Below are 17,715 nucleotides of genomic sequence, written 5' to 3'. Positions count from 1 at the left end.
TTTATTTTTAAAATCGTCACTTCTCAGTGACGATCATGTTAGGCTAATAACTAAACAAATCCCACTTGCTTTACAACAGTTAAAGAACAGCATTGATCAGGGTAATTATTTCTTTCATTGGAATGCAGAGGGCATCAGCTTGGAATAGGCCTGGTGGGACACAGAGGATGTGTTTGAGATATATTTTATCTATCAATCTGTACATGAAGCTTTAAACTGTGATATTTTACATTTTCACAAGGGACTTGTAAGCATTAATTTCTATCACATTTCAGTGCAGGTTACAAAACAAATTTTAACAAGTGTTTGAGGGCTGTTGAAGATATGGGAACTTTTATTATCCAGTGCTTTTCATTACCTTGTTTTTTGTTTTTGTATTTGCTGACTGTATTTTAAATTCAAGATAGTGGATTCTGAGAAAGTATTACATGCAACGGAGAGTTAAATACACAAAAGCAGGACTGAAAGAAAACTCACTTAATGCAAATTCTTTTCCTAATTACTGGAACTGCATAAAAATGAGATAAATCCAGCAGCCAAATTTTATCAGCACAAAGTCATGTAGTTCTGTGGGGCCCACCAGAGTAACAGGGGCTATTACAACAACCAACATTTTCCATTCCTTAAAATCTTTCTCCCTCAACCTGCAATCAGACATTGATGCAGTTTAACAGTATAATTTGGGTTTGATTTTTACAGGTTTTTCTGGTATCTTTTATGTTGATGTCATGTGACAGTTCCAGCAATGACATGTTGCAAGTATTCTCCAAGCCCCTGGGTGGTCTCTGAGCCATAAAGAAAAGGAACTGGAAACTGAACAGGATTATAGAGCAACTGGCCTAACAGAAGATTATTATTAATATGGCATATTTATTTAATTTTATATTTTCATAGCTCAGGCCTACAAAAATGAAGACTTAGAATACTGCCAGCAGTAGGATGCTACAGTAACAGTAATTCTGTCGCTCCTTAAAGCACTGAAGCTCCAAGCTCTTCCAGGTGATGAATTTTACTTAACTTTAAATTGAGATATGGCAGGAAATAGGTCTGGTTTTTAGCAGCACTAACCTTTCCACTGCTGACAGAAGAGACATAAGGGTTTATGGCTTTGCTGTAGTCACCTACCAAAACCGTCAGGTATTTGTCAAAATCACATTTCCTCATCAAAAAGATCACAAGCTGCTGACATCTTCTGAATATTTTCAAGTTTGAAGGAGTGTTGTATGATACTACATATATGATGCCTTGAGATTAGTAATTATGAAACACCTATGAACTCAGGTTAAGAATATTATCATTTTTACAGCAAGAGAGATAAGTTGCTCCAACAGGTTGGAACAAATCTTTGCATAAGGAACACAAAGAAAGTGATCACTCTTAACTCAGCTGCTTATGTGTTTTCTCAAACACAAACAACAGTCTTCCAAATGTAATGTCAGCCATAGTTTCCCCTTGTAAGGACCACAGATGTAACCAGAACAACTCTGAAGCCAGAGAGGTATGGTATAGAAAGGATGCACTTCTAACTGGAAAAAAACCCCAAGAAATTACATTATGGGAGTAAGGTTTGGGGAAGGATTAAGGCAAAAACAAACGTCTACACAGTTTTTGTAGGAGACACAATTTGGGGGAAGCAGATTCACTACAGCCTTGTGCTAGCCAAAGAAATGAATTAGATGGCCCTGTGTAGTCATTGGAACCAAACTTGTATTATAAATAAAAGAAGCCATAAGGATTTATTTGTTCCCCAACTGACCATCTGGCTTTCATTCTCAGATCTACTTATGATCTATTGCTAAAATGACAAAACTGCAATGATTTACAATATTAAATGTCAGAATACAGAAGTTAATTCTTTTATCCTTACTCAAAACTCTGTCTCCATAAGCCATTTATTTACCAGGTTCTTTCCAGTCCCATCTGGGTGCCAGAATAACATTATATTTAATAGAAGTCATATCAAAATCCTAACTATAGAGGAATAAAGGTAGCAAAACAGAATCTTCATGTTGCAGTAACATTGAGAGAGTTGCCAGAAAGATACACAATTAAAAAAATTACATAGCATTTACCATAATTATACTGCCCATAAAAGGAGAATTTATCTTTTTTAACTAATATATTTTTTCTGTGTCTTTCAGTATAGCTTTCCTTTCACAATATTTCTGTTCCTTCCTGTAGTTAGCTTAAGAACCTGAGGTATAGATTCACGAGCCAGTTCCTCATTTAAACCTGGCAATGGTTAGGTAGCTGTTTACCTTGTAATTTTATGCAACCCTTTTTGTTGCATTTCTACTCTTCACTAAAGATTAAGAGCATAACAAAAATTAAACCAGTATTGCTCAATACCAGTGCCTGAGAGGAACCAATACCATCCTGCTTAGAGAAAACAGAACATATACATGAAATAATTCCTTGTCCTGTTCTCACTTTTGTCTGATCCGATGCTTTGGTTTTCCTGAGCCAGACAATGTGTAGCTGTGTTTAACACTTCTTCACATCTAGCACTTCATCAGATTAATAGCCCTCAATTCAATATAATTTAGCATCAGCCTTTTAAATATGGTATACTACTGAATTAATATTTTAGTGGATTTAAATTATTTTTTATTTTTTTAGAAATCAAATTAGTAACACTACTTCACATGAATTTTTGAAACAGTTTTTGAACATTTTGTTCACTTCTTTAAAACCAGGTCTGTGCTTTGTTCTGGCATCAATAGGCTTCTGTCAGATCAAGCCATGCTCTATTTTTGTAAACATCATAAAAACCAATTGTGTTAACCTAAAAATTGAGATGGTCAAACCATCAGAGATGGAAGTTAACAGGGCACCAGGCAGAGATTATCCTTCCAGTTTCTTCAAACTACAGATGATAAAAACCATTTCCATAATTTGCTGTGCCAAGAAAATTCTATCTGCAGTGAGATATCTTGCTCCTATCCAAGAAAAAGACTTCATTTTATCTGGGGAACAGACAGGGAACATATATTCCATTAGAGTGAGGCAGGGGGATCTGTTTTCCTCAAAATACTTGTTTAAAACCTCAATGAAGCCCAGTGGGAGGGGGAAAAAATCACATCTGCTTCCCTCTGTGAGGACACTTTTGTTTTTTCATACTGTATAAAGATACATATGAAAACAGGCATACTGGGTGAAATCCTCAGCAAAAACCAGTAGAACTTTAGGCAATAAAGCAAATTGATAATCTGTGCTTATGCTCCTTTAGCGTGCATCTGTTCTTACCATCCCATCCTATATTAAATCAATAAATATTGTTTTTCTCTACAATGCAGGGAAAGGCTTATGGAAAGTCACAGCTCAGTGCAGTAGCTGAGGAACCCTTCTGCATATGCTTGCTTCCTTTTATGATCCTCAGCTGTGAGCTCCCTCCTTCAGAGACCACAGAGACTTTTTCATAAAACAAATGTAAGGAATGTGCTTTTCCTGGCTTGGTGAATGCATCTTTTTCTTACCGGGCCAGCCACGGGTTATTTGTTTCTATAATCAGGGTTATCAAATAGTCATGGATTGTGTATAATAATAATAGTAGGATGTGCCCCTTATCAGGGGTGCCATGTCTGTATTTGGACACAGCCAGAGGTGGCTGCTCCGTGACCTCATGGACTCGCTACCCAGGAAGCTGTTTTCACATACAAAGTAAAAGCTAGGAGGAGAAATGATAGGCCCAGAAAGAAAGAACACAGCTTTTAGCACTAGGATATGGGATCTGAGAGATTTTTAATCCCCCTTCTTCTTGTGGGATTTTACTAAAACACATATTAGTGTCTATATGATCAAAGCTTCTGGTACTAACAAAGGTAATCTGAGAATTTGAGAAAAATATTCTATTATTTGTTTCTCATCTGCATAGGTTACATATTTAAATAATATTTTTTTTATCTGCATCTTAGAAGACCACATAACTTAGTCGAGACTTTTACCCAGTAATGTTAATTTTTATTTCACAAATATTAGGAATAGTGGTGCAAATACAAATAGATAATAGAAACAGAAATCAGTAAGACTGAGTATGAAATACACCATTACCTATAAGATCAATGTTCTACACCTTACTCAAATAGCACTTATTCTATATGGGGTAAATAATTAATTCCATGGTGTCCTACCTTTTAAAAATTGCTTCTAACTGAGCTGTACACATACAAAGACAAACCACATGGGAGACAGAAAGAGATGAAATAGTAGTTGAGAATTGTATCATACTCAGCTTAACAATGTAATTACATGTCAGCGCTACATTTCAGTATGTGTAAAACAAAGATTATTCCATTAATTTTCCACTAGCCAAGGGACTTCCCAGACTTCAAAATATTCTGGCACATTCTGAGTAAATACCGTTGACAGACCATGAATTAAAAATATAAAAATACTTGAGAAAAATAAAAGAGTAAGTGGTTGATCCAAAGATGATTGAAGTTAATAGAAAGCCTAATACTGATTTTATTTGACTCTTAATAACACCCGGAGACAGATCTCCCATGATTTACATTAACTCTTCTACTGCTTATCAAAGCCAAATTACATTAGATTTTTAAACTCAAGTCGTTTACTGCATAAGTCAAATATAGTATATACAGGAGGTCAAATACAAAAGAGAATTAGGGGGTAAAACATACTAAAGATGTCATTACTTCTGAAAGTTAAACAGACTGTCAATGCTGAGTACATTTACATGGCAGTTAAAAAAATACCCTCTACAAATTTTAAAAAAATTTGGAAAACAAATGTCATTCAAAAGCCCCTCAGTTTTCTGAAAAAGCCACCAGCAGAATAAACATGAGCAAAGTAAACCTCTTATGATGCTGCAATATTAGCCATAGAATTACCAAAATTAATAAATGCACATGACCATTATCTTTTCTCTGTTTCTATTTATTTGGTGTCAAAGATAGGAAGGGAAATAGAATCAAATATTTCATTCTGAACTGGAACTGCCAATGTGTCTTAGTGTGTCTTCCTATGTTTTAGTGATGTTTTAGGACATTAGTTTCAGACCTGTTAAACCATGTTTTTAAATCAAATGAACCTTAGCTAAGTTAAAAGTCACGCAACCTACAATTTGAGGGGAAGATTGGAATTTGACTTTAAGGGCAGAATCGATTCGACAAAGAATGTTAACAATTTATTGCTTTGGAAAGGACGAGTTCACCTACCATTCACATATATGAACTGGCACAAGCAAAAAGAAAATATTTTTACATAAAGAAATAACTAAAAACATTAAGGGGCAAATGCAAGAGAACTCATCCTTCTCTGATACTTTTGGATCTGCCCAGGGCTGCAGGCTATCTGCTCCTTCCAGGAGGGATGTTATCTGCTGAAGGCAACTCTTTCCAAACATTCAGCACCTGGAGATACTGCAATAAACCTTTGAAGCTTTGCAGGGAAATTTCTCCCAGCTTCCAAGTTCTGCTCACAGCTTTATTTGGAGTTGTCATCCATGCTCTATCTCTGTACAGATAACAAATACAGCAACACAGATTTAAAGGGCTTATTCAGATTTACTTTGCCTTACACTACAGACATGCTTAGTGGCATAGCATGAAAGATTCATTTAAGAAAGACTTCCATTTGTACTCTTAGCTACACAATTAGAAAGAAAATGTTTATAATTATTTAGATATAGTGGGAAATTTTAGCTTAAGCTTAATCAGATTCTTCTCTAAGTGTTTACCTGTTTACAAAACCTGGCTAAGAACTTCTGAGTGTCAGACCTGGGGATTCATTGTTCAGGATAGCATCCACCTACCCAGCTGTCTTCAGCTCTCAACCTCTGTTTCCCCCTTCTTGTGCCCTACCATTCACACTAACTATTTATTATTTCAAGGAGCCTACCACAAGTACCGTCTTGTAGGTGATCCCCTTATTTACCTTCGAGTTGAGGGTCTGGGTACAACTAGAAGAAAACATTTGTGGCTTTGTCTAGAGACAACTACTTTTAAAACTCAAGGTGACTTTTTCATTTCCAGTTTGCACCTGAGCATCTATGAACACCTATTTGTATGCATTTTGGCAAACACTGTTGATTGTTCTTCTTAGCTTAGTTACCAAAAATAATCTTTAATCAACCTGCTAGCCACTTGGCTGCTGCTCACTCCAGACTGTTCCTCCAAATGCAATTTGAGATAATGACATCTTGTTAAATAATATGTAGACATGTGCTTTGTATACGTTAAGTTAATGATCTGAGGTGTAGTGCTACAAACATCCCACTGGCATGTTAGCAATAGAAGTGTCAGATGACAAAGTTTCTGTGTTAGTCATGTCTATGAGAAAATTCCTTTTTTTCCCTTGGACGTTTTTTCTAGGATTCCTGTTACCTATATACACATGCTGGAGCTGCACAGTCATGAACTTATGTAGATAACCCTTAAACCAGAACAATCTAGTTGCAGATCCAAGAATTTAGTGTCAGCAGAGCCACCTTCTTTGTTATCTGAATTTTTAAATTCTATTTTCAGCATTGCCCAAATTGTGTTCCTTGTCATCCAACACGTCTTTTTTCTTCAGTTTATCACTATGCTCTTCCCTGCCTTCTGAGACAGTCATGAGTCAGCAAAAGCACTTCTGCTCAGGCTTTGTTCAAATAATTAATTTAATTTATTCATAGACTGGATTTCAGAATCCACCTTAAAATAAATATATATTGAAAAGCTTTAACGAACAGGCTGAGATTACTAAACTCTAAGTTAGCTTTGGAATAATTTTCAAAACAACCTTAAATCTCTCTTTCTTGTTAATCGTAAAATCCACTCTGGGAAATGCTGCTTTGTGCTGCAGTGTCTAAGTGCTCCCTAGAATTGATATCATCGCTCATTGTGCCATGTTTTCAGTGGAATATTAAGTTATGACTTGGACTACATAACCATGATAGTATTTTAAATTTTTCATGCAACAGTCTTGATTTTTCTCCCAAATATCCTGCTATTTAATAATATACACATACAGAATTGCAGTTTGTCTTCACATTCCACTGTAAATCAAAGAGGTGTTTTCAGTAGTGCAACACAATTTTACCTGGCCTATGATTTACTTAATTGAAACTATGGAAATTACTGGCAGAAACTATCTGAAATTTAACCTGCTGTAAAGCCCTATTCTCCTATTTTAAGCATGAGATTGCCCTAGAATTACTTTCGTTTCCCATAAATTTATGGTCACTGACACAGCTCTGTTACCACGAGTGCCAAGCACTACTTTTGGCAAGTTGTCAGCTCTTTTAACCACAATATGCTCTTTCTCTGCTGTCACTGTAAGAGGCTACAAGGCTGATAGTAGCAGAGGGAGCTGGCAGAGGAAAACCAGTCTAGAAAAGATGAAAGGTGCCTGTACTCTAGCAACCATTACTGCCACCTCTTTCTATCCTCTGAATGATCCATGACAAAAGGTGTTAATCCTCCTGTAAATACCACTCCATCATGACTAGCAGAGGTCAAAGAAGTAGCTCAATGTTTAAATTTTGTCAAAGCTTCTCACATCTCTCTTTCTAGGTCTTGACTTTGTAACTTGTTTTGTAAAATACCTTTCTTTCCTCTTGTTTTCTTTATAAATATGGTTTGGGAAAAAAGAGAAATAAAACCCAAACAAATTTCAGACATATGCAGCATTTCAGAATATAAGTTTGTCATATCTGCTGACAAACAAGAGAGTTGAGTAAACAATTAAGAAAACTTATTCTTAAAATTTCCCCGAATCTTTAGGGCAAAAGTATCTGCCTTAGACAACTGACAGGAATCCAAGACACCACATTCAATTCTCAGGCAGGCTGTGACAGTGATTCCTTTTAAAAACTTACTGCCATCATAGAGCTGAACTGTTTCTTGCAATGAAGAAGCTCAGGGTATTTGAGCAAAAGAGGACTGAGGTTACCCCAACAATGCTGTTCTACCTCTGCCTTGACTGCAAACCCTGCTGCCTCCTCCTGCAGGGAAAGCTGCTCCGCCAAGAGCCATGCAGGTCAGTGCCCCATGGAAGCAGTCTTTGCTGACCATTGAAGCCTCGCAGATGTTCAGTAGATGGCACTAAGGTGTGTTTTAGCATCATCAACTTTTATTTTTTAGACTTAGGCCTACATATGCCTACAGAGAATGTGAAATATTCCTGTGGACTGCTGTACTGTTTGGTGTATGCAAAGCAGTTCAAGGACTGCACAACCTCAGGCCTACAGTGAAAAATTCCAGCAATGACAAATCTCAAATGCTGAGATTTGTCCTGCTCTTTGTCCTCTGACGGACATCTCTGAAGAGTAGCATCTCTTAGCAAATCTTGAAGCTTGGGCTCTTGGAACTGTTAAATATTTTCTAAACTCAGTCTGCATTAATGGTAGTGAAGATTACATATAGTAAAGGTTAAAGATACATAAAACAGTCGTGGTGATCTATCAAAGGACCAACTTGAAACGGGCTCTTCTTCAGCATTTTACCGTACATCAGAAAATAAATGCCGTTCGGGGTTGGAGGACAATAGGACTTTGCTCACGATGCCGATCTGGACCTCTTTGGGATATGGACAAGCATCTTCACCGAGAATCAAGAGAACCACAAGAACCAAGGATTGATTCGTTCGTTTTCTTGCAGAGAATCCCCACGGGGGAGCCCCGGGCAGGGGCTGCCACAGTGGGCCGGGCACAACCCCCAGCTGAGGCGACCCCAGAGCCGGGACAGGGCACGGACACCCCCTCGGGGACCCGGCGGGGCCGGGCCGGGGGGCGGGCCGAGCCCCCGGGAGAGGGAGGGGCTGGGCGGAGGAGCGGGGTGGGCGCACGGAGCGGCCACAGGCGCCGGGAGCCGCCCGCGGGCCGGCAGCGAGCGCGGCGGGGAGCGGGCAGCGGGGAGCGGAGCCGAGGGAGCGGAGCGGCCATGGCGGGGGCCGCCCCCACAGCCCCGCGCCTCTGGCTCGGCGCGGCCGTGCTGGGATGGCTGGCGGCGGCCGGGGCCCGCCGGCGAGGTAAGGAACCCGGGCACGGGGAACGGGCCCGGCACCGGGCACAGGTGAACGGGCGGCTGCTGAGGGGCACGGACGGGCCGGGCACTGCCGCGGGCCCGGGCATCGCCTGCCGCCCGGCGCACAGGCTGCGTGCCACAGGTGTCAGTGGAACCGGCTGGGCTTTGTACCTGCCACAGTAGGAGCTGTCCTTGTCACAGTGCGCTTGGGGGAAAACCTGCCGAGGGGAGCTCCAACACGGGGTGCTGGGTCTCCCACCCTCTCTTCCTTGTGCGCTTTGCCTCCGTGTTGGAGCACAGGCAGTGCCTTGGGACAGCCTTACCTAGGACAGCTGCTAAACACGTGTCTGTTTATAGTTTCACATTTCGGATAGAAAATCTACATCAAGTGTAGATACAATAACGTAGTGTAATAAGAACTACTAGAAAACGTTCCATAAACGTAAATTTTACCCTTTCCTAAAGGTTATGTCATTATTTACCACCTTTACAAAGTAGGGTAGGGTGTGAACAGAAGTGGTCGAAAAGTTTTAACACCCAGTCTAATGAGGTTATTTGTAAAGATGCATTAATTTGTGCATGTTGGTTCGGTTTTCTTTATTGGTCTATGCATAGGAGCCACCATGTTCCTGTTCCATGGGATTGCAATACTGTCATTGCTACAACATTTTTGCTCATGTTCTTTTATAGGTCTCATCAAAGAAAATGTTTTTTGTTTTTTGGGGTTTTTTTAGGTAGTTACAGTAATTTTTATATTCTCCTGTAAAAGTATTACTCCAAAAAGTTGTTCCAGGATAACTTCTTCCAAAAAGTGAACTTTTTTCTGTTTTATTATTTTGGAAGAGTTTAGATCCACAAATACTTTTGTTGAATTCAGTCATCAGTCTAATTTCTGCCTTGGTATGTTGGTATGCTGCATCTTTTGCAGTCAATAGATGCAAGAAAAAGCTCATTCACACTCACAGTGGGCAGTTGCTAAAGACACTGTTGGTTTATCAGTGGTCATTTGCCAAACCCCAGCCTTTGGGCAGCAGGACCTATACACTCATAAACTGTTTGTACCTGAGGAACAGGATTGCCAGTGCTGCCACTTCCCTTGCCTGTCTGTACTCTGCTGCAACGCCTTTTCCCTTCTCTACTCCAGTTTGTACCCGGCAGTCCTCATTTCATTACTATTCCATTGGGATGGAAACATTCTGGACAGGTGGAAAACACTGACCCTTCTTTGCACATGGATGGAATAGAGATTTGAACAGGAAGTTGAAAAGCCCTTCCTTTGTGGAACTCGTTTTCCACCCCAGTGCCTCAGAGATAGTCATCAGGAGCCACTTCATATCTCTTTGTGGCAAATGAGCTCCTGTGTTGACTTCAGAAACCTCTTTGAATTTGGTTAAGACGTTCAGAGGACCTTCCACGTGACTCAGTTTACAGCAGCCATGGTAGAAACCTCAAGGTGTTTGCAGAGATTTCATCTGAATCTCTCCCAAAAGGCTCATCCTCTAGCACAAGGCTATCCATGTGTTTAGGATGTTGCAGTTTAGGGTCACATATCTCAGTATCCATCAGGACCAAGGAAGTCTGGGATGGATCAAAGTAAAGCTCACTGCACTGATCCTGAAGACAATCAGGAAAAAGCAAATATGGAATCAAATTCTTCCTGGTGTGCAGAGACACAAATTGAAGAACTATAGAGAGCCACGTGCAGTATATATAGGGTGTTTGTGGAAATAAGCACAGAATATGATAAGTAAACTCGAATGCAAGGGAAATAGCTGCATATTTTCCCAGGATGGCCTGCTTTTTTCCAGCAGACAGTGTGTAGTGTCTGGACCTACAAACAGAATGGGAGAGTTACAAATTTCTAGAAACAAGTCTCTCCTGATAACCTCTTGATAACCTTTTGCATGTATATCCTCTAGTTTAAGTGAAAACACAGGTACACAATCTACAAAGGAGACTGGATATCATGGTCTTATTTCTCCAGTATTCATTCGTGTATTTTATAATTGGAATTTCACTCTGCTATAGCAAATATTTAAAATGGAAGTTATTAAATCACTAGTACATTTAAAGGTCCATAAGAATAATTAAAAATAATATTCCAATATATGTGGAAAGGTTTTTATCAAGAACAATAATGAGTAAATGCTAAATTTTGCTAAGAGTTACATGAGTTTTCTGTTTTGTTATGAAACAGTGTTAGGATATGAACATGTTAGGATATTTTGTGATTATGGATGAAGTCAACATAGAAATCTTCCCCTAATTTAATGCTCCTCACATCCTGGACTGAGATGGTGGGTAAGCTTGCCCTGTAGGTAACCTTCCTTTGCCCTCTAAAGCTATCAGAACCTGTTTTCAGGTCCTTAGAATATTGTCAGATTTGTATCATTGGGAAGCCTACAAGAAAGATGGAAGACATTGTTTACAAGGGCTTGTAGTGACAGGGCAACTGATGGTGATTTCAAACTGGAAGAGAGTAGGTTTAGGTTAGATATTGGCAAAATAATCTCTACTGTGAAGGTGGTGAGGCACTGGAACAGGTTGCCCAGAGAAGCTGTGGCTGCCCCATCCACGGAAATGTTTAAGGTCAGCTTGAAGGGAGCTCTGAGCAGCCTGGTGTAGTGAAAGGTGTCCCTGCTTGTGTCATGGAAGTTGGAAATATATAATCTTTAAAGTCCCTTCTGGCCCAAACTACTCTATGATTCTATGAAATTGCTGAGTGTTAGACACAGGCAAAGCTTTTCTGGAGTATTTCTGCTAAGTCAGTGTTCATCATTCCGAGAATATTTGAAAGAATGCCTATATCAAAATCTATTTTTATTTAAGGCATCCTGAATAAGGAAATCACTATTTCAGTGGGAAATGTAGCCAATTCCCTCTGGTTGGAGTAGATATATTCTGCAGAGGTAATGTTTTTGCAGGGAACATGACATCAACTTTTTGTGTGTTTCTCCGTAAATATGATCATTTTATTTGTTTCTGCTGTTGCTGAAGTTTAACAGCACTTCGGTTACACTCAGGTGTGTTAAAAAGCTGTTTTTATTTGTGCTATTGATGATGGAAGTTATTTTCAGTTGTTTTGCAGAATGAAAAAGAAAAAATAAAAAAAAAAATCAACCAGTGTTACACAACATAAGATTTCCAGACAATAACTATGGAAAATTCTAGAAAAGAGAAAAGGATACATTGGATTCATAAAGAGCTGGATGGCCTTTTAAAGTGATATGCATAATAATAAGAAACTTATAATTTGATCTTTAGTAGGATTTATAACTCTATTACAAGTGACTACAGTCAGCTGTTTCAAAGATCTATCAAATAATGATCTAATTAAACTGTGGAGGAAAAGAAAATAAAGACTTGTCTCATGTCTAGCCTGATTTATTAATGGAGAAGGTAACAGATATTAATTGTCCAGGAGTGATTCAGTTACAGGAAAGAAAACTAATGAGGGTGTTATATGAAAGGGAGAATTCCAGTAAAAAATAGAGGACAGGAAGAAACTTTCATCATGGTTCGTAAACTGCTTGTACTGTAGCTTGCTTGGAAAATATTTCAATAACACACATGACTGACCTGTGGTTCTTCAAGGGCTTTTCTCTTACCCAGTGAAGGGTAAGTTCCCTGTAAGATCAAATTGTATGGACATGAATAGCCCACAGGCTACTACAAGAAGCTCAGAAACACAGTGGTGGCACAGTCAATCACACTGACTTCCAGCTGCCCTTAGAGGATAGAAGATAAAGCTATTGTTACCTGCCTGGGTAGCCTAAAGCTGTATCAGATTAAATCTTCAGTCTTTGAAAGTCTGTAGGATTCTCATACTGTGCTGAAAGAGATAAAGTCTATTCTTTCACTAGGGCATCTTCTCCATTTAAAGGTGAGGAATTACCTGATTTTGAAACTGTTTTATAATTGTGGTTATCTAGAATGACATGAAAAATGTGGAAGATAGTAAACTATCTTATATTAACAAACCAAAATGTTTCTAATCAGTGACACAATTGCACCATGCAAAATATGTGACAAATACAGACAAACCTAGGATCCAAAGCTAGACATCAGGGCATTCATATTCAAAATGTAACATTAGACAAATTTGCTTAGAGCTGCATCTTTGAATTCAATAGTAGCATAATTGCAAAATTATGCAAAATAATAAGGCAAAAATTAAGATTCACTGTATCATTCAGTATAACCCAAAATTCTGTTCACAGTTTGCATCAATTGGTATCCATTTTTAAAAGCAAGGTAAATAGATAGGTATGCTTTTAATGTCACTTAGATATAAATGTTCCCTTACTTTATTTTTCCATTATTTTGCTTCTCAAGCACAATTCTGAACAATGACAATTCAATATATTGCATGTAAATATGCCATTAGCAAGAGCTTTTGTTGTCACTGTCTGACAGAAGTCAGCTCACCTGATAGAACAGACTAAGAAATTCTGGCATTCTGCTTTATTTCTAAATGAGTTTGCATTACAAAAAACCCCCAAAAACCTGTGATAAAGACTTCTTCAGATTCTGATCCTTCATTTTATCTATCAGAAAATTTGAGAGATTTTTTTGAGGTCACAAGGTCACTTAGATGTCAAAAAATATGTTTGGGAGTTGTATTTTCTTCATTATAATTTAGTATCTATCCATTTTAATTAATACTTTTGGTATCTTCTGCATGTATACATGTAAGCTGCATGCAGCTATCCAACTATCTCTCATCCATTTGAGGGAATTATTAATTTAATGCTGAGGAGTTCTGTGAAGTGGTAATCTATTCTGAAAAGACCTTTGGATATACCTTACTCCTCCTGAGGTAAGTTTTTTATGTTCTCGGATATCTGACACCCCATTTGTATTCAGGTTTCATAAATATCAGTGGAACTAGAGAAATCAAAAGTAGGTAGAATGTATAAATGTATGCCTTCCCACTGGTTTTGCATCTGGGTAAATGCCTATGTGGTTATTACTGCATTTATTGTCTACTAAAAGAAGGAAAGTTATGACATAATGAATTCTATTTAATTTCAGAGTGCTGACATGCAAAGTTGTTGTCACTAAGACTTTAATATATTCTTTCACAAAATTAGTTTTGCATGATGTTGCAACATATCCTTGTTTTCCTTTAAAAATGCTTAACAACTTTTCTAAAATACTTGTTAGGCATTCCATCTTGATATTTCAAATACTCTTACTCCACAGTTCTTGAATGCTCTCCTGATGGACATCAGATCCTGCAGAGCCCTTACAGAAGTGTGGATTTTGAGTCATCCCACCTCCAGCAATCAGCCATTCAGGATTTAATCTGTGACCATTCCCTAACACCAGGATGGTATCGCTTCATGATTTTTGATAAACCTGCTGAGATGCCAACCAAGTGTGTGGAGGTATTGTTACAAATCATTTAATTCTGAGAAATACATATTTTGGTGAAGAATTTTTCAGTAGGATAGGTATAAAAGAGAGTGTGATTATGGGGACTGATGTGGAACAATACAAAGTTCCTATCTTCTCTAAATACTTGATTATATTAAAGTGAGTTAACTGGAAAATTAAATCTTAAGCATTGAAAATTTTACACTGAATGTGTAATAGTAGAGCATGATAAATTAAATCCCTTTTAGAGCACTCAAAAGCTGTAATTTCCACTCTGTGCTAAAGAAATTTTCTCAGTGGCAGCATAGCAGGGCTATCATGTTGTAAAGCTGGAAGTGTGTGATGGTCAGTGTGTTAGGAAGACCATGTGAGAGCAGTATAAAGGCTTGCAGCCACATGAACCCAGTAATTGTTGAGCTTTTAAAGTCATCATGTCACAGAAAAGAGATTGCTCCTAAAGTGACTTGAACTAACAGAGCTAATTGAATATTAGTTGCCTTATCATCTGCCAGCCTCCAAAGACTCAAGAATTACTTGAAATATTTAATACTTCAGATGTCTAGTTCTTTATTTCAGAGCTTATTTGTTGCTTTATTTTGGAGCTCTGTTATATTCTAAGGAGATACATCTTTTTAGTTGCCCCTTTTAAAAACATTTCCTTCCTTAAAAAAATCTAAAAATGTCATTAGAGTATTGTAGCCTTGATTCTTCTAATGAATTGAAATTTCCTTGTCACAGTCTCTTATAAAAATAAACTAAAATCCCATAAACTAAGTGCTTTTAAATGAACACAAAACAGCTCAAACATACTAATGCATCAGCTGCCCACATCTCTTAGAAGAAATCCAGGTTAGTTGAGCCTTCAGTTCATGGCAAAGGGCAGATAAAAGGTGACAGCTTTAACATTTCTAGTTGATACTCAGTGTACTTCTGCTCTACCCTGCGTTTGCTGTGCTCTGATGGCATCCACACAGTCACTGTAGGTTAATGGTGCAAAGCAGCTCACTAAGCCAAGACACAGCTGAGCTTTTCTGAGCAGAACACTCAGATGTGGCTTCCAGTTAAGTTCTTCAGGCATGAAATTATAGCCTGTCTTTAGAAACAAACACAAATTTACTAGGTTCAATAAAGGATTTAAGGCTCTTTTGTGTGCATTGGTATTCAGCCTTGAGGAGGAAAGTCAGCAATCCCTCTGTTATACTGGCTGAACTTTGCTACAAGCTCATGAGAGAAATTAACTGCATATGTACCTGTACCTCTCATTAAAGCACAGCAACAGTTTGATGTAGCGTTAACCATTTCCTGATGTTTTTCTCTGGTGCTGAAGATGAATCGCTGTGGGACTCAAGCCCCTGTCTGGTTGTTTCTGAGGGAGTCAGAGTCCATGCCTCGACCTGGTGAGATGAAGCAGTTAACAGCTTGTGCTACCTGGCAGTTTTTCTTCAGCACTTCAAAAGACTGCTGTCTTTTCCGGATCCCTGTCAGGGTGAGGAACTGCGGAGAGTTCTTTGTTTACTTACTGCAGCCCACCCAGGGATGCATGGGGTATTGTGCAGAAGGTGAGAAAATGCATGCTCTAACTCAGCCAAGTGTGTGTGTGTGTTTATAAATAAGTGTTTTTCTGCTCTATACCTGTCTGATATTTGGTGCAGTGGAAATGTCAGGAAATAGTTTTGCTAAAATTTCTTGCAATCCTTACTTTTAATATTGATATGATAGAAGAAATTATCTGAAACAGTGAGATGGGTTCACTTCACTCCTCTTTAACATACATGTAGCATTTGACTAATTTTCAAAGACAGAAACTTAAGAATTGAAATCTTCCATATAATGAGGTGGGGTTATAAGACACATCTAGAAGTCAAAATTCAGTGTACCAAAGTTCAGTGTAATTCATGGCACTCAGACTGTCCAAATAGCTATTACTGAACATGCATGGAATTACTTGTCAGAATAAAATTTGTCTTTAGAACTTGAGCAAACTGTGTTTATATCAATTATTATTTAGCACTATTAGGAATATTTTTGTTGTTTTTCAGGAGCTTATACATGTTGTTGCTAGAAGAAACTTCAGCACAGAAATGCTCTACTGATACACATTTTATTAGTACTATGAGAAAGGAGACCTTTTGCAATATCTCCTATTGTCTTGGGTGCTTGTGCAGCTCAAAACTTCAGTATTTCATTATTCATGACAAATTTTTCAGATAAGCAAGCCAGGGTTAAATCCTTACAGTTATAAATACTGTGAAACAGTGACAAATCAGTGTAGTAGGAAATTCTTATAACACATATATAATTCATATAAAACACCATTATGAAACTACTAGCAGTATTTTCATGCATGATATGCTGTTTTGCTTAGAGTCATAGTCTCTGTTACTGACTACTTTCAAAAGCTTAGTAGCAAATCTGTCAGTGGGCTTTCTGGCCCATCATTATACCTTTAGATCCAATTGTTAAGACATTCTTCAAGAGTTCAGCAAGCATGTGCCTGAAGCAATGAAAAACTCCTGCACAATAGGACTTGCATTTACTTTGGATCTTGGTATATGATGAGGAAATAAGATACAAGACCATAGCTAGACAGGAGCTAGAAAATTTTTACTACCTCAAAACAAAACAGACAAAAAGCATAACTCTTATTTGCCTCTACTGAGCACTGTAAATCTGAAATACATTTTGAATTTAAATGCACATATTTAAGATGATGTTGTCATATGAAGTACATCCTACTGTTGTACTGCTTTTTGTATCTAGGTTACCATGTGTGCTGTGTTTTCTCTTTAACACTTGACAGCCATAAATACCTGATGCAAATTTTCAGTCTGTCCTCTACGTGCTAAGGAATTCAAACATTATACCACTGAAGCGTGGAACAGCAAAGTCTGCTCTTCATTCTTTTTGGTGAATGGGATTTCAAGTGTTGCTGCCGCCCTTCTGATGTAGTTTGAGTAGAGTGACTAACTGGCATTTTTATATTTAAGTCAAGTTCCACTTACTTTTCTATATCATTCAAAATCCAAAACAATACCAGTGCACAAGCACTTTTTCTTAGGCTTCTGTCGGAAAGGTGATTTTTGCAAAGCAGTCTGCACTGTATTTATCTGTCCAGGGTTCTGGTTAAAGACTAAGTGTTCAGATGTGAATTTGGAGAAGCAAAATATATATATTCAAGAGAATAGTATAATTCCTTTTTATTCACTAGCAACATGTGTAAGTATTGGCTGAGCACATCAGCAGTAAAAGTTGTAGAGGTGGTGGAATGTTCTGTACCCTTCCTCCTAGATGATTTCCAGCACAAGACGTTGTGCTCACTACTCTCACAGCTGTATGTGAATCATTACAAGATTGCTTCTATTCTGAAAAT

At 38.1% G+C, this 17,715-nt stretch overlaps 1 protein-coding gene across 1 annotated transcript in view; it reads left to right on the top strand.

The window, feature by feature from the left end:
* The first annotated feature begins 8,528 nt into the window (after positions 1–8,528).
* Positions 8,529–17,715, top strand: part of VWDE (von Willebrand factor D and EGF domains) — a 37,584-nt gene continuing 28,397 nt past the window's right edge. Inside the window, exons 1-4 of the mRNA XM_088160129.1 lie at positions 8,529–9,145; positions 10,886–10,902; positions 14,172–14,356; positions 15,673–15,904. Of these exons, the coding sequence (XP_088016255.1) occupies positions 8,529–9,145; positions 10,886–10,902; positions 14,172–14,356; positions 15,673–15,904 (1,051 nt within the window). The remainder of the gene's footprint in view (positions 9,146–10,885; positions 10,903–14,171; positions 14,357–15,672; positions 15,905–17,715) is intronic.

Source organism: Sturnus vulgaris, chromosome 1, assembly GCF_052056855.1.
Source record: "Sturnus vulgaris isolate bStuVul1 chromosome 1, bStuVul1.hap1, whole genome shotgun sequence".
Lineage (NCBI taxonomy): Eukaryota > Metazoa > Chordata > Aves > Passeriformes > Sturnidae > Sturnus > Sturnus vulgaris.
This window is presented reverse-complemented; position numbering and strand designations above follow the sequence as displayed.